The sequence below is a fragment of the Zosterops lateralis genome, assembly GCF_965231275.1.
Source record: "Zosterops lateralis genome assembly, chromosome: 9".
Lineage (NCBI taxonomy): Eukaryota > Metazoa > Chordata > Aves > Passeriformes > Zosteropidae > Zosterops > Zosterops lateralis.
In genome coordinates, this window is record NC_139769.1 from 6,214,208 (window position 1) to 6,236,930 (window position 22,723).

General features: G+C 37.6%; 1 protein-coding gene across 4 annotated transcripts in view; it reads left to right on the top strand.

Annotated features, from left to right (window-relative positions):
• The window catches only part of EPS15 (epidermal growth factor receptor pathway substrate 15), a 68,194-nt gene that overhangs the window by 30,952 nt on the left and 14,519 nt on the right, over window positions 1-22,723 (top strand). For all 4 annotated transcript variants that reach the window (XM_083868080.1, XM_083868078.1, XM_083868081.1 and 1 more), the window contains 13 exons: window positions 651-740; window positions 1,051-1,098; window positions 2,056-2,151; window positions 2,554-2,619; window positions 3,050-3,175; window positions 3,616-3,675; window positions 4,442-4,636; window positions 6,127-6,272; window positions 7,070-7,229; window positions 10,696-10,781; window positions 16,081-16,153; window positions 20,765-20,926; window positions 21,567-21,764. In XM_083868080.1, coding sequence (XP_083724206.1) covers window positions 651-740; window positions 1,051-1,098; window positions 2,056-2,151; window positions 2,554-2,619; window positions 3,050-3,175; window positions 3,616-3,675; window positions 4,442-4,636; window positions 6,127-6,272; window positions 7,070-7,229; window positions 10,696-10,781; window positions 16,081-16,153; window positions 20,765-20,926; window positions 21,567-21,764 — 1,506 coding nt within the window. The remainder of the gene's footprint in view (window positions 1-650; window positions 741-1,050; window positions 1,099-2,055; window positions 2,152-2,553; window positions 2,620-3,049; window positions 3,176-3,615; window positions 3,676-4,441; window positions 4,637-6,126; window positions 6,273-7,069; window positions 7,230-10,695; window positions 10,782-16,080; window positions 16,154-20,764; window positions 20,927-21,566; window positions 21,765-22,723) is intronic.

Sequence of the window (22,723 nt, forward strand, 5' to 3'; positions counted from 1 at the left end):
CTGTGGGCTGTAGTAAGGCTGAACTGACCGAAGATATCCTTAGTCCTATTTTTCATACTGTGCCCTTTTTAAAGAATCATTTTCTTTAGGCTCTCAAGGACTCTCAGCTTTTCCTGTATTTCCCTTGTCCTTGTATCACCATGTAGGTGATGTAAGTTTTCCTTCTTTCTTTTCCCACTTGAAAATATTTAGTTTAGATACTGTTTCCACTTAAAAACTTGAATAACTCTCTATTTTAATGATCTCTCTATTGATCCAGGGAGAAATGCATGCTGATTGGTATTCAGCCAGTATCACCAACTTCTTCATTGTGTAAATAAGTTTCACTTTAGGGAGTAAGTATTTCCCTCTGCTGGTGGCAAAGGTATCTTTAAAGCAGAGCCTTCTTTTTCAGACCCTAACAGTAATGAATGCAGATCTGGACAATGGAATGTAATCAAACCCTGGAATTCTCTGTGTTTTGATGGCATCAAGAAGAAAACCCTGTGAGGGCTAATTAGGAGGGGCTAATTAGATAAGTTCAGAAGATTGTCCTCAAAGTGATTGTTAACTTGAGCATTCTTCTTTGGTTGCTTTTTGAGAGCCTGTGTAAAGAGATGGCATCAATTCAAAAGCCAGTTTGTCATGTGAGGCTTTTTTTCCTCCCCCAGGTTGATTCTGCTAATGCTGGAAGAGTATTAGCTTCTGATGCAGCTGTTTTCTTGAAAAAGTCTGGATTGACAGATTTAGTACTTGGAAAGGTATTTAATGGCAATTATTTAATTACTCTGTCTTCTTGCTTCAGTTAGTATCCTGTTTAAATTAAAATACTTAGTAGGACTATGGGATGCATGATCTTCCCTAATGTGTTTTCAGTTGTTCTATTCAATAGTTCCAATAGTTTCTATCCAATCATGGAAATTATTGCAATATTTAAATTTGTCATCACAATTAAGTGCTATCATGAAAGTTAAGATGTGAGCTTTCCTCCGAGTGTCCATTATAAATGGTGGGAGGACTTGCCAGCTTCCTCTCAGGTGCTGTGAACACTTCGTTATTGTTATGTTTCAGATTTGGGACCTAGCTGATACTGATGGCAAAGGGATCCTGAACAAACAGGTATGATTATTTACATGGTGTATAACTCTAACCATCACCCAGCCTTGAAACAAGATGAAAGTTGAAATTTTTGGTTCGGGAAAGCAGTTCTTCTGACAGATTTTTCAAACAGATTTTTCTAATTTTGACTGGCTGTGTAATTCCCATTTGAGTGAAAGCTACAATAAATTAAATAGCGTTCAGCTGCCTCATCAGCATTTCTCCAGGTTGTAAAATGGGCTGATGTGTAGCTGTGCAATTTACTGAGAAGTAATTTAAGGTTTAATGTACTGTATTTACGAAGAAGGTGACTTTTTCCTCATAATCTTGTAGGAAACAATGCAGAGATTAAAATTCTCATAAAATCGTCAAAATTCTCATTTCTTTAATTTTGGTGGACTTGACATTGGTACATTCTGTTTGGAGTTGTCCTTCCCAAGCTGTGGCAATGAGCAGTGTGGGGACAGGCTTCACAGGACAGGCTTGGGCTACCACAAGCTCTAATGTGTGTTGCTGTTTCATTTGAAATATACATAACAATCTGTAGAGAGGGAACTGCTTCTTCCCATGGCAGAAAGAGGAGGAGGTTGTAATGTAGACCAAACAATTTTGGGGTTTTTTTGGGCTTCCTTTGGTTCATTTTTCTGTTTTCCTCCACTTCCATTAACCATCTGTGGGATCAGTCAGTTCCTCCAAGATCAACAGCTGTAATTACACTTCAGATTTTCACTGAAGAACTGTTATAGAAAAACTGAGTGCTGAGAACTGACTACACTGGCCAGGAAGCTACTAAATTCTTGGAAAATTAGTTGCAGACTTTGGCTTACTGGAGGAATCCAGCATTTGCTGGCTGCTGCTTTCTCTCACTTTCTGACCCCCTTTGAAGCCACGTGCAACTTTTCATATATATAGCATATATATTTTTTAAATATTTTAATTTTATAAACCCTTCAAAATTTTTCTTTTTTCCCCATGTAGGAATTTTTTGTGGCCTTGCGACTTGTAGCGTGTGCACAGAATGGATTGGATGTTTCCCTGAGTAGTCTTAACTTGCCTGTTCCTCCACCAAGATTTGTAAGATTTCTTTTTTAATTGGACATAGTAGTAAGAGCTGCTTTGAAGTGAAAAATTAGGAAGGTTTGGTGTAAATACCAGACACTTCAGAGGGTGATGTTGTAGGGCAATGGGACCCTACAACAGGGAAAAAGGAAGCAACATGGAATAAGCTGCTACATATTCTAGTGGGGATTTGAATATAAAACTATGTATAATTTGAAGATATGTGGTATTTGTTCTATTAGTGTTGCCCTTAATGGAAAAAAAAATTTAAATTTTTTGCTTTAAATTTTGGTATTAATGACTAAAATGCAGTTCTGGCTTTGAGAAGCACATTCAGAAATAAGGGGGTGGTTTTGCAAAGTCATAATCGCATCTCTTTTAATGTGCCTGGTGGTTTTTTGCCTTGTTTTTCCATAGAATGATACTAGTAGTCCTTTGCTACTCAGTGGAACAGCATCAAGTGATCTACCATGGGCTGTAAAGGTGAAGTAAATATTAGCTATTACCTAGAACTGTTACCTGGTTTGCAGGAAAACCTGTCTTTCTTAGAAAAACCTAATGCTACATTTCAAAAGTATGATAGTTCCATTCCTGTCCAATTTGTAATTGGGCTAATAGACCTAATTTAATAAGAACACTTGACCCTTGGGAAATCTTTTCATGTTTAGAAATTTAAAATAAAGAAAAAAAAAAAAAGATTGTTACATGAAGCCACAAAAATAATTGAAGAAATCTCAGAGGGTTTTGATGAGTCTCTGACTTAAAAATAATATCTTTTTGATGTTTTCTAACAAGCATCAGGAGCTGCAATGTGTGTTTATTGTAAAAAGTTAACACTTTTGAAAGAACTTCTGCTTCTTAGGCTATAGATGTGACTGTTTGCATAAGTAATACTTTTCTTCTGCCCCTGCAGCTGGAAGACAAGGTCAAGTATGATGCTATTTTTGACAGCCTAAATCCAGTCAATGGACTGTTGTCAGGGGATAAGGTGAAACCTGTGCTCCTTAACTCAAAACTGCCAGTGGATATCTTAGGACGAGTAAGAATATCTTTCTTTTAATTCTCAGTTCACAAGCAATACCTGTGCTGCACTCAGCAATACCTGTTTTTCAGATTGAAGATTTGTAGTAATGAGCCTAACTATTAAATAAGTTCTTATGGGGTGCAACTATTAAACTGAAAAATATTATTTTTTTTTTGCTATTTGGATAGATCACCTCCAAGTGCAGTGTATCAGTTATGTGTACTCTTAACACTTGGGGCAGGGCAGGGCGCCTCTGTCTCCAACTTAAGAATCTGTCTGCTTTTGTGTGGTTTATGTGAATTTACATTGCTCACTGGAAACTAATACTGTTCATCTTAATAGAACTTGAGATATGGTGGAGGGAGTCTGTTCTCGTGTTAGTTTTCAATGAGGTTTTAAGTAGGAAACTGCTGCAGTTTAGGCAAAAATCCCAATATTCTGCTTTTTATTGGTAGGTGTGGGAATTGAGTGATATTGACCGTGATGGAATGTTGGATCGAGATGAGTTTGCAGTTGTAAGTATCTTCTGCCTCTTGGGGTTTTGCAAGCCTGATGGCAGGGTTTAAAATAAATGCACTGTGTAATAATTTCTGACTGTGTTGTTCATTTTTTATCTTTATTCAGAGTCCTTAATCAAGTTTTAGTGCTGTTTAATGTTTCTGTCAGTTTGTTGAATGTGTCTCAGTACACAGCAGCAACTTTCTTTGTGGGTTAGATGAGCCATTAAAAACTTACATCTGAGATCTGCTGTCCCATGGGACACTGAGTTTTTTCACTGAGTTTTACCTTAACCTTCAGTATTTATAGAACTTGAGTGCCTCAAGGTATCCTTGAAGAAAGTTTGTAGTAAGTTAGAATTTTAACACTATTAATGCCAGGACTGATGAAATAATGTAAGAAGTGTTAAATTAGAGATGGCCACAACAAAAGAATTAAATGCTAAGTAGAGCAGTTTCTAGGGAAATGGTGATAAATTAAAGTGTTTGAAGTCTTCTCTCAAATAAAATTCCACAAGTACTGGCACAAACTTGGAAAAGTATTTTAAGGTTCTAAAAGATACTGAACTTGACTTGCTAAGCACTGATCCTCAGAAGGAAGTGGTAATGGAAAACACAATTTAGAAGGCAATGAGCTGCATCAATTGAGGGGTTTGTGAAAGGGAAACAATGAAAAAATACTACAAAGTTATTTGTTAATTAATTCTTTAGTCTCTCTCTATATATATATGTATGTATATTTCTAATTTATTTACATCCACACACCTTTTTTTTTCTTGTTCAGGCCATGTTTTTGGTATACTGTGCTTTGGAGAAAGAACCAGTGCCAATGTCCTTGCCTGCAGCTTTGGTGCCACCATCCAAGAGAAAACCTCTCAGTGTTCCAGGAGCAATGCCATTAATACCATCTTCAACCAAAGAGTCTCATCAGTCCTTGCCACCTGTGGGCATTTTAGCTGCCAAAACACCATTAACACAGGTACAGTTCTGAAGTTACTGGGGAATAGAAGATTTCTACCCTCAATGCTGTGGTTCAGAGTCTGCCTGAATGAAGAAACTTGATACAGGTTTTTAGTTTGCTTCTTGCCCTGTTGGTTGGTTTTAGGAGCCTGATGGGAAGACCAGATGGAGAGGTAAAAAATTTACCCTGTTTTATTTTCCCTAGATGTCTTCAGATATAAACAATTGGATGAAAGAATATTGTTTAGTGCAGATTTTGAAGATATTTTTAAAACAAATTATTTCAAGCTCAACAAAAAATAGTAGCCCAGGTACACATCTACAGAGTACAGGTTTTCTGGATGAAGATTGATTAAAATAAAATATGGACATGTTCTTAAAACAGATTGTGGCAGTCATGTATACATGTGCATGTGTGCAATTTGGAGAAGACATGAATTAAAATGGAAGAGATAAATGCAAGCAATGGGAAAAAGAAACAAAAGGTCCAGCATATCCAGCTAGACACAGGAGATTTGATTTTTGTTCTGAATGAGATTATTAGGTAACATGATGCCTCTTACCCTCCCCAGGCATCTTATTTACTCCTTATCATTTTACAGTCCAAAAGTTGGGAAATGTCTTTCCAAGTAGCTTATTCCAACTTGTTCTATGCAAAATAAGAAAAAAAAATTGATAAGGGTACTTAAGATAAAAACTGTGGTACTTAATGCATCAGATGCAGCTTGGACTTTTGGGTACCCTTATTTGAGTAATCAGTAAGAAATTGGCACCTTAATTTTGGAGGTGGCAAGGTTTTAATCTGGAAATTTCCTTGCCTGAGGGTAAGTCTTGCTGTAGGTATTGCAAAGCAGTGCCATTCTGGGTGAGTTTGTATACAGCACCATTTGGGAGTCATCTGTTAATTGTCTGTGTGCACTGAAATTAATTAGCATCCAAACATGCACTTGAAGCTGTTTTCACTCAAAAAAAAACCCAGACATCTTTATATTAGCTGAATGTTGTGACAAATCACTCAAGTAACAGAAGTGGCTTTAATTCCCAACTTCACCTTGTTCAGATGTAAATTCTTTAATTTAGAATATGCCCAACTATTAACAACTTGGGCTTGAGCTGCTCTATGGTCCCTCCAGCTAAAGCTTGCCAGCTGTGTAAAGGGGAATAAAATTGATAGAACCAGACAGTCAGCAGGACTGTGACTGAGCACAGTGAGGAGATCCAGCCCCCAAGGAATGCCTTTGTTGCACAGGCAAAGGGGCAGAGCAGCACCAAGCAGCCTGGGTGCTTCACTGAGGGAAATGCTTCACTTCTACTTTTGCAGTTGCTTGAGGGTCTCTGCATGTCTGTTTAGGAGGATAAAACTGGCTCATGAACTAGGCACCTATATCACTTTTTAAAAATCTGTGCTGTAGTCCTTGAATTATGTAAGTCTGAACTGGAAACAGAACTTGCCTGTATCTTAGTGTTGTGGTTTTGGTTTTTTCCCTTCCATCCTCATCCCCCCTTCAGTGGGTCGTGTCGCCTGCAGACAAAATTAAGTACGATGAGATCTTTGTGAAAACTGACAAGGACATGGATGGATTTGTGTCAGGTGTGGAAGCCAGAGAACTATTCCTGAAAACAGGACTGCCTTCTGCTCTCCTTGCACATATCTGGTAGGTTTCTTTTCCTGTGACAGCTGTGTAGATGATGGCATAGTTCTCACTTCTTGCTATGCTGACATTTCTGAAAGTGACATTTCTGTATATAATAGCATGGCCTTTGTATAATCAGTGATAATTTACTTGCTTCTGCCCTGGGACAGAAATGGGTGGAAATCAGTTTTATGCCTGACCTGACAGATTGGTACAAATACTGCACTTCAGCTATCCCTGTGTATTTAAGACCTCACATCATCACAGGTATCTGATCACTGATCCTACCCATATACTGGGAAAGGAAATTATTTCTATAAAATTGTTAGCATGCAAGATTTATATCCTATTTCATTCTCCAACATGTCTTTCCTTACAGCCATGCATTCATTTAGCAGTATTCATTACAGCAATGCCTTTGTTACACTCACTGCTTTTTTAATCCTTCCCTCACTATGAGCTGTTGCAAGGCACTCTGATAGGAACAACTTTTTTATTTTTTTCCTCCCAAGTTATGGTTAACACAACTGCTAATTTAGGAAAATCAGGAAAATGTAAATAAACTTGCGTTGGTTCTGAAGGCGTTGCTAGTGACCTACAGTCCTGATTGTGCTTTTCACCATAGCACAGCTGTGGGGTTCAGCATGCAAAGAGAAAGTGGCTGTGTGTGAGTGATGGTTCCTATGTCTATAGTTTTGTTTTAGAAGAGGAGGTACACTCTAGCAATTTTCAGTTTTGTAAATGACAGCAACTACACTAAATAGGGCTGTACTTGGAGAAATGAGGATTTTTAAAATTTCATATGTATCTCTATACAGGGCTCTCTGTGACACCAAGGACTGTGGGAAGCTTTCGAAGGAGCAGTTTGCTTTGGCTTTCTATTTAATTAATCAGAAGTTGACAAAGGGCATTGATCCACCTCAGGCTCTGACTCCAGAGATGATTCCACCTTCAGACAGGGGTGTCAGTTTACAGAAGGTAAGGATGAGTTTGGCATTTTTGTTGTATATCTCAAACAAATAATGTTAATTTCAAAGGCTACACAAGAAGCAACCTCAAGTGCTGGCATACCTTAAATTTATCACGATATCAGGAAGAAAACAAATCTTAGGTGCAAAGAATTGACAAAAAAACTTCCATCCATATTTCAAAATGAAGCTGTCATTTATTACACCTGCCAACCAAGCAGAGAGATCTTATGTTGGGAAAGCATTATTTTCTCTTTTGAAAGAATAATCCTTCTGCTGCCATTTTAAAGAAATTTGAGTTTCCATGTCAAGTGACATGCACAAGTGCTTTTCTCCTAAAGGTTCCGTTGCCTTTTTTACATCACTCTTTTTCAATAAGTTTGGAAACAATGTGAACTAAAAGTTTAGAGTTATTTAAAGTTTTAAAAGTCAATGGTCCTCCATTTTATACCTCACAGGTAGTTTAGCTATCTCCATAGTCTGTTGGTTGACATCTTCCTAATCCAGCCGTAAGCTGTACCTCAGTAGTTCAGTTTGTAGCTATCAAAATGGTAGAGGTCATCACAAATTCTTATATATTTTACACATCATGAAGTCTGATGTGAGTTACCTTTTCTTGGTTGTGCAATACATTGACCTAATTCTACAACTTTCTTAAACAGAATGAAAAATTAGCACCTGGAAAAACGAAACTCAAAATTTCACACTACTTTTTTGAGTTTCTTTAACTGGTATCTTAATTCATTTTTACATTCTGTTTTTAAAAAGTAATTGCTTTATTTGCAACTCTACTAATCTTTTTTGTATGTTTGCTTTCCTTTCTATGTCTCTTTTCTAGTTTGGACTGTTTTTTCCATTCTGCACCACTCTGCTTTTCATCCTTATTATTCTGTCAGTTTGTTAACTCTGCTTTCTCAAGGTTAGAGAAACTTTGCTTTTCTAATATTTACTGTCTGTTGGTTTAATAATGAACATCCTTCTAAGACTCTCACATAGTCATGAATTAGCACTTCTCTCAAGTGTCCCCATGTGTTGTTCATCTGGAATAACCCTGAGGTTCTCCCTTGAGCCCAGACCTCTGGGGCTATTCCTGTTGGCTGCTTGAACTGAAAAGAGAAAAAGCTGTGTCTTCCTGGTGAAATTGCAGGGAAGTGGTGACAGAGTAGTAGCCCAATGTGGCATTTGGCAGTTGTCATTAGGATTAATACCCAGGGATTTACTGAAGATATCACAGAAAATTGAGTGATGAGAAAGCATTAGATGAGCTCAGTGTTGGTTACTGCTGTTCTGTGGATGTAAATTGATTTTATAAAACTCAAAAACATCAGTGTGGTTTTTATTTCATTACTAACTTAAGTGATGAGTAAGAATATTGTGTAAGAAGGTAAGTTAGCTTTCAATTTGCTCTGTAAACCCTTAACAAGAGATTTTTTACTAAAGTGAGCTGAACCTTCAGCTCATTTCAAGCTTTTTCAAAAGAGGTGTTGTCTTGTTGATATGAAAGAACTTTTTTGTCCAAGATTATTGCTCAAGATTTGAACTGAAAGGATTGAGTCAGTAGGCAGTAGAGACAGGCTTTTTGCTGGTTTTCCTGGTGTGGCTTACATAGTAAAAAAAACTCCCAAAACACCAACTTAGGCTTCATCTTCTGAGTTGACCCATACAAAGGTGATAGCAGAAATATCAGTAAGTAAAGTGGTATTCATTGTGGTTTAAAACTTGCTGCTGTGTTTCTTTACCTAGAACTGTTTGTAGTCACCACTTGCATGACAAGCCATAAAAATGAAACTTTTATGTAAGGTCCTCTCAAAGAATTCTGATGGGAATTTCCTTTTACTACGACTTTGAGTTAAAAACTGGAGGTGCTGTTTTGCATGCATGTTGCAGTGTAGTAATGGTTATAAATTGTCCTTGTTCACATGTATATTGAAGCTAAAAAATGTTAGCTTTTCTGTTCCTGCCCCCCACCAGTTCTCCTGAACAACTGAAAATAAGATCGAACTTCATTTTCCTCAAGTTTGATGCTGACATTATTGTGCAGAATTTCTTTAACTGCTGAAAGAAGGAAGCCTGGAAAAAAATTTTTCTTGCAGCTAATATTTCCATGTGTTCCTTCTATCCTTGTCCTAGGAGAAGTAAAAACCCCCATTGGAATGCCCTGATCAACTCTGCAAAACTCCTGTGTAATTCCTGTAGAACAGGATTGAACATCATAGCTAGTTTCCCATTTGAGAAGCTGTACACTAACAGTTTAAGAATAGCTGTATGGTTGGTTGGTTGGTTTTTTGGTTGTGTTGGGTCTTTTGTTGTTTGTTTGTTTGGGGTTTTTGTTTGGTTTTTTGTTGTGGGTTTTTTGGGTGGTTGTGGTTTTTTAGTGTTGTTTTTTGGGAGGGATTTTTGTTTGTTGGTTGGTGTTTTTTGTTTTTTGTTTTTTTTTTTTTTTTTTGTTATTCCCAGTTCACACCACTTGTGATAGTAAAATATGTTTGAATAGTCTGTAGCTCTGCTGGATAATACTCTCAGCCACAGTGTACTCACAGTTCAGGTGTTCACAGCTCTTGGGTTTTTTTCCTTCCCCAGAGTATCAGTTTGAATAAGCACATAGTTAATAGCATCTTGATTTATCTGTAGAAGAACTTCAGCATTTAAATACTTTTGTGTTATTTTGGGGGTATCACTTGTCTTTTTAAATTATATGTATATACTTGTCCTCAGAATGTTGTGTTTGTCCTGGATGACTTTATTCAAGATCTGAAGGAACTGATGTGTTTATAGGAGGTAGTTACAATGGTTGTTGCTTTCTAAGCATGTTCATGTTGTGACAAGGCACAGAAGAATAATTACAGTATTTGTAATTTCTGTCTTCAGCTTTTGTTCTCTACCCACTTACGTGTACTTTTTTTAAAACAAGTAATTTGTTTGTCCTTTAGAGACATTAAGTAAGTGGGAACTCATGAGTGTAAGTTACCCTGTGACTTTGTATTGTCCGAGTTTCATTGAGTAGTCTGGAGGTTCATGTTAAACAAGCTTAGTGTCCCTTAAAGCCTTGCAAATCAGTGTCTGTACTCTGCAGCATGAGGATCACCAAGGTGAAGAAATATGAAAGTAGCAAACAAAACAAACATCTCTCAAATGAATGCGATGAAACCACCTAAACACTAGATAAGTCTTATTTTAGAACAAGATTCTATGTTTTTTTGTATGATTAGATAGTCCTGCGCTTTTGTGGAAGGTGTCTTCAAGAGTGTGCCAGAGACAACTCTTTGAATTGAGCTGTCTCCATGCTTTGACTGTTTTTTTTGTGTTCTCATACAGCATCTGTACTCTTTTAGGGTTTCTAAGATTGAAGGTTTGAAATACAATGCTACCAGCAGTTGTTACAAGAGGATAGCTCATGTTGCCACAAGAAGTAAAGTGAATGTAGTAGTTGAACAGCATAAGCTCTAGACTAACAGTGTTTATTTTTTATCTTTCAGAATACTCAAGGACCGAATTCTGTAGCAGATTTTTCTGCAATTAAAGAACTTGATACATTAAACAATGAAATCGTGGACCTGCAGAGGTACGTAAGAGAAGAATAGCCAGAGTTGCCTGGGATTCAGTTGTGCTATTTACTGTTTTTAAAAAAAAAAAAAAACCAAGAAAAAAGCAGGTGGTAATACCCTGCTGTGCTAAGTAGAGGGTCAGTATGTCTGTAGTACTGTGTGACACTGCTGCTCTCTGTTCACTCACATGAGTGCACCTAATGACAGCAAGACTGTGAAGGGTCTGTCCCTCAGGGTGTGCCTTCAGGGTGTTTTTCAGAGAGCTGTGTATCTCAGAACCTGACATGGAAATATTCTCCATTGATCATCTTTATTGGCAGATGTGAATGGAGCAAATCTTTAGGATGCTGGGACCATATATAAAGGGTGTTAGTTGTCTTTTATTTGTAGAGGGCATTCCAAGGACTTGTGTTGGTGGCAGTAAGGAAGTGAGATGGAAAAGATCAGTAAGTATGAAGGATAGGGAGTGGGAAGATGACTGTGCATGGAATTCTGCTAGGGTTTTGATGGGGGTAAAGATGGGGATGCTTCTCTTGTGTAATAAAATAAACTGCTAGACTGAGAAAAATTGTTTTGATCTCTGTAGACTCTTGGATTCCATTAATTATTTCTAAGGTAATTAAGATGACTTCAAGTGACTAAGAAAATCAAATTCATATATTTTCTATAGTCTTGATCATGCTCTTGAGACAGCAACTATTTTTCTTCAGTGTTTTTCTTGTTACTATCATAAATCTACTGAAAATTCTATTAAGAACAGTAAATTCTCCTATTTTTTAAGTGCTGGTGCTTTGTCACGATGAAGTCTGCCTCTCTAATTCATGTCACTTGTGGGAATGATTTAACTTGGCAGTGTGTCAGAGCACAGTCTGTTTCCTAAATGTATAAATATTTTTTCACTTCACTTGCTTATTCTCTCTTATTACTCCCACTGCCTCCTTACTTCTCCCTGCTCTGCCTCCACTCTTCTTCAGGTTATATTAGTTCCAGTTTTGGACATTCACATTTATTTATTAACCTGAAATAGGATTTGCAACTGTGTATATTTACTTTTGTTATCTTAGAGGGAAATAAATTGTTGGCTGGCAGGAATTTTTAGATTGTTAGTTTTCAGTAGGTGGGCTTGCAGCCTAACATACCAGCCAGGCTGTTTTCTTTTCTTACTGTGAAGGAACCATGCCCTTTAAAAAGTCACTACTTTCTTTTCACACATTTCTCGATGGGTAAATATACATTGACAATTATTTTAAATTGAATGATACCAGATTGTTGAAGATAGGGTAGGGACAACTCCTAGTGTGGATTTAGAAAGGGGAAATTTACTTTGATATGATTTAGAGGTTCAGAACAGAATGGGATTAACAGTGTGCTAAATGTAGGAAACTTTTAATCTTTGGTGATTCCACATTTCTGTTACAACTGGTGAAGTACACTTTCAGACTTGATAGTTGTCATATAAAAATGTAATTTAAACTGAAGTTATTTTTGTTCATTATGAAACAAGATAGATTATTCAGCTGTTGGACTCAATATATAAGAATTCTAGTGTCTGACTCCATTGAGAAGTGTCCAAGAGCTGCATTTTTGAGACCGAGTAATAGAATTGGAATCTATTTTTGAAGTGCACTTAAAAAAAAAAAAAAAAAAAAAAAAGGCAGGAGAGGAAATGGCCAAAAGAATGACAATGTGTGGAAAACAGCTTTTGGAGAGACTGAGCAAAGAATACAGAGGTGATGTCTTTGTGGCTCAAAGCAGTTTGTGTAGGAAAGAGGTCTGGTGGCCAATAGCCTTGTTAATCTTAATTGGATAAATACAGTGTCAGGAAGGTGGAGGTTGAGGATCAGATGAAAAATAAAATGTAGAGCACTTATTAGGGAGGATAATACCCCTCTGGTGGGGGAAATGATTTGCCTTGGGATGTTGAGGAACTTGCATGATTTTGAGCCTGTTAGCACTGCTGTCTCTAAATTCTGTTCCAGTTGCACTATATTTTTAGAAAGCTATTTGAGGCTTTTCTTGATCAGCATGGTTGGAGGCTGGACCAGATGTTCTTAATATTCTTTTTGAGCCATAAAACCTTTTTCTTCCTCAACAAACACAGCTTTCTTGCTTTCTTGTTTTCAAAGTTAGTGATGGTCCACAAATTCCCGGAATTTCTTCAAGCATTACTGACACTACATTCCTCTCTAAGCATGAGGAGTAATTGAGCTGAACTTGGAATGTCTCACCAGAGATGTCATCCTTCACAGGTGCTGGATGGCAGCATTTAAATTGTCTTGAATTATAAATCAGGTTAAAAGGACCATAAAGCTGTTGAACTGGTGTCTCAATAGCAATGAAAGAGCAAAACATCCCTCATAAAAACAGGACAATCTCTCCCTGCCATACACTTGATCTTTGTTTCAAATTTCAGAGATCTACATCACCTTAGTGAGGCAAAGAATTTAATGTAGGATAGATCATTTCTACTCAGCCTCTGCTTTGGAAAGTTACTGAGCTGTTGCAGCAGAAGAGGTTGTGAGTAACAAATGTTAGAAGAAACAAGGCAAACCCTTGGCATGTTTTCTAGTATTGCCAAACTGAATCCTACTACATTAGGAATTCCCAAAACCGCAGATGTATGTGAGAATAAGAAATATTGGGCAACTATGAGTATAGATAATGCTACCCACTCTGTGAGTAGTCATCATCTTATTATGGAAAGGAACTATTTTTTTTGCTTTTGTATCTAAGGTGATTCACCGTGGCCAAGGTTGAATGTTTGGCTCAAACGCCTCTGCTGACACAGGGACTTTGCAGTTCTCAGCTGTGACAGATATTTGCAGTGTGCTGGCTCACATTTATAAATTACTCCATTCACAAATGAGTATTAAATTTAGGGATTTAGTAAATCATGAAGCATCTGTATGGGAGAAAACCATCTATTAGTCATTGCTTTTAATTTATATATATATATGAGGTTCTCCCAGCCTGACTGCTATTAAAATGCATAGGGAAATTGTATTGCTTTCAAAAATTGACTTGAATGGTTACAAGTGTCCTTTGTTGGCAAGACCACAGTTCTTTTTGGGTTGCTTTTTGGACATAGTAAGGGACTTTATGATCCAGGAAATCTGTCATATCCAGTAAATCAATTTTTGTTACTTGTTTTTGGTTCTCTCAGTTGCTGAACATTCCTACAGGAGCATAGCAGATAGTTTGTAAAAGAAATGAAGGCATTCAGAGGAATTAGTGAATTAAGTAGGTCTGTGTTGTCTTTTCTTTGAAACAAAGAGGCATTTCTGGGGGGAGGAGGGGATGTGTTATGTGCAGACTATATACACTCAGCTTGTTTTCTTTTGCCTGAGACTGCTGCCCAAGCTTTTCTTGTTCTGCCTGACAATACTTTCACTTGATTCTTTCCAATTCATTGTTTATGCTCTGATTTGGCTCATGGAAGTGCCAGTGGGTGGGTGTTGTATCCTGTTGCTTAGTCCAGATTGCAAAGATTTAGGTACCTGGCTTGTGTTGAAGTACAAAGGAAGTGATCTGCATCTCTGACAGTCTTGGGCACATCAGTGACAGTAATCTGGAAAGGCTGTATATTAACCCCACACACCTGCTTGCAGTTCTATTTCTTGCTCAGTTTTCCCACCCCAGCAGGAAAAATAACAAATATTTGTTTTCCTACTCTCTTTTATCGTCATTCAGGAAGAATTTATATGAATGTTGGCTGTACTTGATGGTGTTTGAGGGCTTGAAGGTATTTTTCAGCCTAATTTGTACATAGATCTGTAGAAGTGCTTTAATGAGACCTTTGTTCATGGAAAGTTATGGAAGCCAAAGCAACAGAGCTTGTTTCAAGCCTGTGTTGCAGTGCTTTAAATATCTAGGTACAACTATGCTACAGATGCTTATTGAGCTAGAGGAGTGTGCTGTACGTTTGATTGAAAAGGTAAAGATTTTTTTAGAATTTCCAGTTTCTGGTGAATGGAGAGTTAGGAATTTTATGAAACTTGAAGGATCACACTTACCAGAATAAATAGCCTTGGTCTTCAAAGTTCCTCTTTCCAGATCTTTCCTTTTCCTTCCATTTAAAGTTCCCCTTTGGGCATAATCAGGAAGTCGCTCTTTAATCACATAATGAGAAAAATAATAGCAGAGTATAATCTATAGTAGTTATTTGTCAGAGCAAATGTTCATTTAAGATCTGACATCTGGGTTCTTTTTATTTTCCATTGTGTGTGGTTTAGCAGTGAACAAAACTTTTTTAGCTTGAGTAAAGAGAATTTAGAGTAGACCTGCTTTACTTCAAATAAGAGTAAAAAAATCAATAGTTTTAGATTGATTAACAATCTGCTACTATTAAAATATGAAGTTTCTTCATTTCAGTGTATACCAGTAATACAACCAAATACCTTTTCACTATGGTATTTCATTTAGAAATGTTAGGATTATTCAAATTCTAACTTCAATGTGTGTGTTGGTTTATTAACAGAGTCCTTATGAAAGTAAATGTCTACAGAAGATAGTGTAAAAACTGTAACACTTAATGTTTTTCTGCATCTTTGAAAAGAGAAAAGATTCCATATGCTGTCTAGAGAGAAACACTCATGATTTTTTAATAACAGTAACACTTCTGAGTTGTATGGGTTTTTTCCCTTTCTTAAAGCTATTGTTATGTCTGACTGATGAGAATTTATTGATGATAATTCCCCTGTCATCAGCAGTCACTTAAACTTGAATAAATGTCTGTAGAGGCAGCCTTGATATGACACAGCAAATCACTCCATGTGGTGTGTCTGAGCAGATCGTGATTCCAGCGAGCCAAGCCAACCTTCCTGCTCCTGCCTGAGCTTCCCAACAGACAGATCCAAAATCCCACAGGCAAAGGGCATTAATGGGCTCTATTTGCCTTGTGGGAGTGTTCCCTGGCTGCTGGGAGCACAGGCATTGCTGTGTTTGCAGGGGTTAATAGATGGAATCTGATGCAATCCCTCCCACTTTTCCTAGCAGTTTTCATTAGACAAGTGCTCCATAGCAACAGTGAGATCACTGGAGACAGTATTTCATTGATTTCTGCCTCCCGCCCCCTTCCATTTTTGAGCCATTCTTATCACTGAAGTGCAGTTGGTGGAAAGACAAGGGGGGTTTATGCAGAGCACTTATGTGGGCTTCTGTCTTGTAAATAATTTGGAAAGCAGAAAACCCTCACATCTTTTGTGTTTAATGTTTCACTATGTATTTAAAGAGAGATACAGGCTTAGGGGGCTGGATAACTGTACCTGCTGTAGCTGATGTTCTTAAGTATTCTTGCATTGTTTGCTGGTCTTCCAGGGAAAAGAATAATGTAGAGCAAGACCTGAAGGAGAAAGAAGATGCCATCAAGCAGAGGACAAGTGAGGTCCAGGTAAATAAAATAACAAATTACTGTTCAGACACCTGATATTGCACCGTGTGCTGTTTTAATGACAGTAGGATTACTGAGTCTTTAGATCATATCACTTACCCAGTAAAAAGAAAAAAAAATTGGTCGCTAAGAAAAAGTATATTTTGAAGTGTATTTTCTGTATAATTTTGGGTTTGTGTAGGTGTGTATATTTATATAAGCGTGCAAGCTCCTATAGGACATATAGCATGCATGGAGTTTTAAATGAAAAATATTACAGACTAATAGATTTTTCTTTCTTTTTTTTTTTTATTTTTAAGCAAGACTATCTACTGTGTAATTAAAACTAAAGAGGACACTGTAGCACTGTAAATTAATTAATAAACTTAAGCGGCTGAATTAAAAGGGCTTGTGCATAGGGCTGCTTCTTAAGAGGCGCAGTAATTATCAGCTTGGGAGAAATGTTGCCTCAAGTTAATTTTGCCTAATATAAGTGAATTTTAAAAAGAGTCTGTTGTTTTTTATTTGAAAGGATGATACTGAATTTCTTCAATATCTGAAAATTTAAATTTGCAAGTATTTTGTAGGTGTTAAAATTATGCAGTCAGCATCAGTGTTTAGAGTGCTGACAGATTAGCCAAGCTCTGAATTAAATATTGCAGAGCAATATTTCAATTAAATTTTCAGTTGCTGTTTAAAAAAAAAAAATCTTCATGTGGTATCAGACTACTTATATTTATTTCTAAATTTATTTTAAGAATGTATCATTTTCCATAACCTTTACTTAGGAGCAAATAATGCAAGATGTCAGCATTTCAATTTCGGTTGGGCTGAAAAGGAGCTAATGTGTTACAAGACTTAGGAATTTTGTGCAGGGTTATTTAATATCCTTGAGGCCTGGATGATAATTAATAGTGTGACCTTTGAGGAGATAATCAGATTCTGGCCTGTTGGTCATGCTGGCAGCAGCTCCAGCAGCTGCAGGAATGCGTGTGGAAGTTGCCCATTCCTGTGCTCCACTGTCATTCCCCTCCCCACCCTGCAGATTCCTTTTCCCACTCTTCACAGAATTCTCAGGGGTATTCCTGCCTTTGCACACGAGATTATTTTGTTGGTGTCATCTGGAATCTGTGTTTGCTCATGTGAGAGTTGAGTTCTCCGGTGCCTTTGCACAAAAGGTTTGTAAGCTGGATAAAAAGCTTACCTTGAATGTTACAGTGTCATCCGTGTGTCTGATAGGCAGTGGCATCACAGAATTCCCTGAGTCTCTGTATCCTGAGCAGTGGTGTTGGGAGCAACTGTCTCAGGTCTTTAACCTGTTAGTGGTCACACATGCTGTTTGTTAAATATAGTTACAGAGTTCCGTCAGTCTGCAAAAAAGGAACAATCTATTATTGGCTTGTCAGAAAAATGAGAAACCTCCAGGATCAAACAGGAAATGGCTGCAGCCTTTTTTAATCTGGTGGCCCTTTATCTTTTCTTATCCCTGACTGCATATTTCAACAAACTTTCTAGAACTTCAGAGAATAATGTGACAGACTAAGGATATCTTTGCCTCATGTTTTTTTTTCTTCTGGTTTTATTTCAATGAGGTCATTTCTAAAGATGGTCTACAAAACCAGTTTGCTCTAACCTGCCTCCTTGCTTCAAGCTAGTTTTGTGGCATGGCACTTCAGGGTTTCTGATACCAGAATTCCTTCCACAGACCTATTTGTTATCTCAAATATAGCCATGGTCAGTGATCAATCAAACTGATCTGTACAGGAGGAAGGAAAGAATGTCAGTTTTTTCTTCTATAAAATAATTTTGATACTACATAAATAGGTACTAATAAGGAAAGGCAGAAAAAGAGTTGTAAGGAAGATAGAGCATATTGATGAGGTTTAATATGCTTGTTAAATTATCAGCTCTTTAGTAGCAGAGACTAAGGGATGTTTCCTCAAAGTTACATGCATTGAGTATCCCTCAGAATTGGATTTTCTTTTTCTCTATTACAGGGCACCAATGCCATTAGAAAGTCAATGAATTTTTACTTTTTTGTCCTCTTGCAGGCTTAACATTTTCTAGCGCATGAATTGTCTTGAGAAGGACAGACTGGCAAACTATTAAATCCATTGTCCATGGAAATATGGATTCCTAAACTTTCCTTATCCTACACTATATTGGCATAAAGAGTTACAATGATCATAAATCTAATACAAGGACTACTACCATAGGAATGCCAATACCTCAAGTATCTTAGTGGTTTTCATTTAGAATCTTTTTCAGTGCTTGAACATTAAGATGCTGCTTCTATGCTGAAAGGTGTTCTTTGAAATTGAAGCTTAATTGGAGCCTGGTTTACTTCATCAAGAGGCATCTTTGAGTATTATAGCCAATTTTGTGTGTTGTGTCTACTCCAACCTTTAATTCTGGAGAGGTTAAATTCATATGTGAACAAAAACCACCACAGGTTCTGGGTATGGTTGGAGTTTTTTCCTTCTTTTCTTTTCTGGCAGCCATCAGGCTTGCTTAGATCTCTTCAGTGCTTCTCTACTGCTGTGCCTAGGGCAGACTAAAGTGGAGGTGATCTATATTTAGCTTATGTGGATGTGAATTCTGGCTTCCTTTAGGAAAAAGGAGGCTGAAGGCTCTTTAAGCTGTTACTTTTTTCCTCCACTGCTTGTGTTAAGTGTCAGCTGATCGTTGCTTTTCAAAGCCTTGTGAAAATGAATGGATCAAGAGCGTCCCAGTTATCCAAGTCAGTAGCTGCTCTGAGAGCTTTTTGTGTGCAGGCTGGTTTTTCTCTCATGGATTAGAAATAACCAGTATTTTTCCTAGTCTGACTGCTCTATACTGGCATACTCTTCACTGAAATTAAATTTGATTTGGGGGGTTTTTGTGGGGGGACTTCTTGTGTTTTGGTTTGGGAGATTTTTCTGCATGGTTTTGTGGTTGATTTTGAACGTAAAAGCATCTGTGGTGTATCTTTGGGTAGCCCTCCAGTTGTCTTGAGGTTACCTAATTCCCCAGCATCTGACTGCTGCAGCATATGCCTTTCTATTCCTGTCTGGCTTTTTGTCCTCCTTATGTGGAGGTGTTAGCACACAACACATGAATAAACTGTCTCCCTCACCAAAAAGAACCCAAACAAAACACCCCTAGAAAAGGAGAGCAGGATTGTAGCTTAGAGCAGCACACTAATGTATGATCTAATCAGAATTTCATGTCTTCTTGGTTTTTTATCCTCAATTTTTTTTTTTGCTCTCTGTTCATTTTTTACTGTTGTTGATGATTCTTCTGAAATTGCTGTATTTTCTCAGAAAGGCTGCAATCTTCTCTTCTCATCTAATACTTTCCCTTTTGCATTAATCCTTTTTGATCTCCCTGTATTATCTCTTCCTCTTGACTTTGACGATTCTTTCTTCTTCCTAATTTCTTTCCTTGACATGTTTTTCAGTGTTATCTCTGTAGCTTGTTGAAGTATAACCATTCCTGTTGCTCAGAAATGAACTAATTATTTTATTATGCTACTTAACGTACCTAAAACATAAGACACATACTTGCTGCTCTTTCATAAATCAAAAGATTCCATATTGTTGTGTATGAAATGTGCATTTCTTACCTGTACTGATACACAGAAAATAAGTTCTTAGCTGATTCTTGCAAAATTGGAGGAAGGAATGCCCTAGGAGGCAGTGCATTTGGGTTAATGGTCTTTCACCATGCTCCAAAAAACAATTCTATTTTTGGCCATGAGTTTTGAAGGGGAAGGAGCAGAATAAAGGATTTCTATTATCATAAAATCCCAGCATGGTTTGGGTTGGAAGGAGCTTCAAATCCCATTTCATTCCAAGCCCCTGCCATGGGCAGGGACACCTTCCACTATCCCAGGTTGCTCCAAGCCCCATCCAACCTGGCCTTGGACACTTCCAGGGATGGGGCAACCACAGCTTCTCTGGGCAGCCTGTGCCAGGGCCTCACCACCTTCACAGCAAAGGATTTCTTACTAATCTCCCATCTAAACCTGTCCTCTGTCAGTGTGAAGCCATTCCCCTGTGTTCTGTAACTCCATTTCATGATAAAAAGTCCATTTCCAACTTTCTTGCAAGCCCATCATAGTTCCTAGAAGGGGCTTTAAGGTCTCCCTGGAGCCTTCACTCCTCCAGGGTGAAGAACCCCAGCTCTCTCAGCCTGTCTTGATAGCAGAAGTGCTCCTGCCCTCTGACCCTCTTCATGTGCTCCTCTGGACTCACTCCAGCAGGTCCATGTTCTTAGTAAGAAACTCAGTAAAACATAGTGCTAAAGCACAGGACAGAGATACTGCAGCAGCCTGAATAAAGTCAGCTTTGAAATTCAAAATGAAAACCTGACCTCTCTGTGAGGAAAGCAGTTCATCTGTGTTTTGGTGTATGATCTCAATACTTCAGTGAGATTTGTTTTACTGAAGAAAAGCAAAGGCAAACAACCTGATTATTTTTATGTCATTGAATTAGAATCTGACAGTACTTGCTTGTCTGGTATCCATGCAGGCTTCTGGAAGATAATTTGTTGATCCTTTGAAATCTGGGTTAGCACTGCAGTTTGTACTGCAGAATTCACTGGTTAGGGGGAGAGAGGGAACAAATGTCAAGCTGATGTGTTTTATTTCAGGATCTCCAGGATGAAGTAAAACGGGAGAGCAGTAATCTGCAAAAGCTGCAAGCTCAGAAACAGGAAGCACAGGAAACCCTTAATGATCTTGATGAGCAGAAGGCCAAGTTGGAAGAACAACTTAATGACATCAGGCAGAAGTGTGCAGAGGAGGCCCATTTGGTAAGGTCTGGTGGCCAATGCCCTTGGGAAGAGTAAAAGCCTTGTCTTGGAGAACTCAGCCTTGCAGAGTTACAGTTGTTGGGGCAGGAAAAAAGGCTTTAATGAATAAATAGCCTGAGTGTCAAGGTTTTGTGACCAATAGAGCATAGGAAATACATCATTGACTTCTGTGTTCCTAATTTAGAGTCAGTGTGTCCACAAACATATTGAGATGTATTTGCACAAAAACAAGGTTTAAAGCAAACAGTTAGCAAAATTGTGATACAATATAAATGTAGTTAGAACCACTAATTAATAGGACTGATTTCTAAAAGTATATAATCTTATGTATTTTTTTTATAACATAAAGCCATTGTTTTTCTTTAAGATCTGAAATTATCTTTTCAATACTAGAAATATCTGTGTTGGTCAGAAGAACAGCTAAAATACTCTGTTCTTATTAAGAATTAATATCAATAGAGAATTAAGTGTTCATTCAGGTATGGTCTGTAATAAATTCTATGAGATTTTTTTTACTTTTTCTGGTCATAAATAATAGTATTTGGATGTGTTTGGAAGTGTTGTTTGCGTTTTTGGGTGTAGGTTTTGGGTGATTTTTGTTTTTTTTTTTTTACTTGAGATACTATTCATTGGTTTTTAGATTGCCATGCTGAAGGCTGAAATAACAAGCCAGGAATCAAAGATTTCAGCGTATGAAGATGAACTGACCAAAGCCCAGGAGGAGCTGAGTCGCCTGCAGCAAGAAACTGCAGAGCTGGAGCATTGCATAGAGTCTGGGAAAGCACAGCTGGGACCTCTTCAGCAACATCTGCAGGATTCACAACAGGAAATCAATTCAGTAAGGCAGTGTGAAAGACCAACCCCCCAAAAAATATTTTAAGCTGGCAACCTTTAGTGTGGTTTGCCTTAAGGGGAAGGCGTTGTTTCCTTTTTTCTTCAATGTTTGCTCATGTCTTTAGTTACTTACACATGTGTTCTGTGCTAGTAATTGTTAGGATTTTTAGAGGCTGACTTAAGTAACTCAAGACACTTCATGGTCTTTCTCCAAGTTTATTAATTAAAGGGATTAATTTCTTATACTCCATAGATAATTTGCTGTAATGTAATGAATGAAAAATGGATAATGCAGACTTAAATTCTTTGTGTCCAGTAGTTATTTAAGTTCTCATCCTCCATGGCCTGGGGCATGCTCTCACTATTTTTTAATTGATGTGAAGTTGGTATAAAATTACTAATAGCATTTACTTGAAGGGGGGAAAATGAGGTGGATGGAAGAAGAAATTGGGTTGAGATTAGACACTAGAGAGGCAGAGAGCCCTGTGGCTGCTGTTGCATGAACACTTTCAGTTTCTCTCTATAATCAGTGAATTATTATTTGGTGATGCGTGAGCTTGCACACCTTTCCTCATAGTTCTCCTTCCCTGTTGCCAGCTGTGTTATGTATTAGCCACTCACACTGATACCAAGTTGAAAACAAAAGGCAAAGCCTTCCTTTGAGCCCTAGAAATGGCTGACATCAGGGTTGGTCATTTCACACAATTCACATCTGTAACTTGCTAACGAGTCTTGTAACATTCATATTTTTAAATTATGGCTTTTAGTTTAGAAACTGAGAAGTAAACAAATGGATTTTTTCATCATTTCTAGGTAGAGAGAGGGTTATACCACTTCAGTGTTTTTATATGGCAAGATGTGCCTGCCATGAACAGATTTGAGGCTGATAATATAAGTGGTTATGCTTGACTGTACTACAGACATTTTTTTTGCTAGGTTTTATAACAGTACTCTGGATTTTAT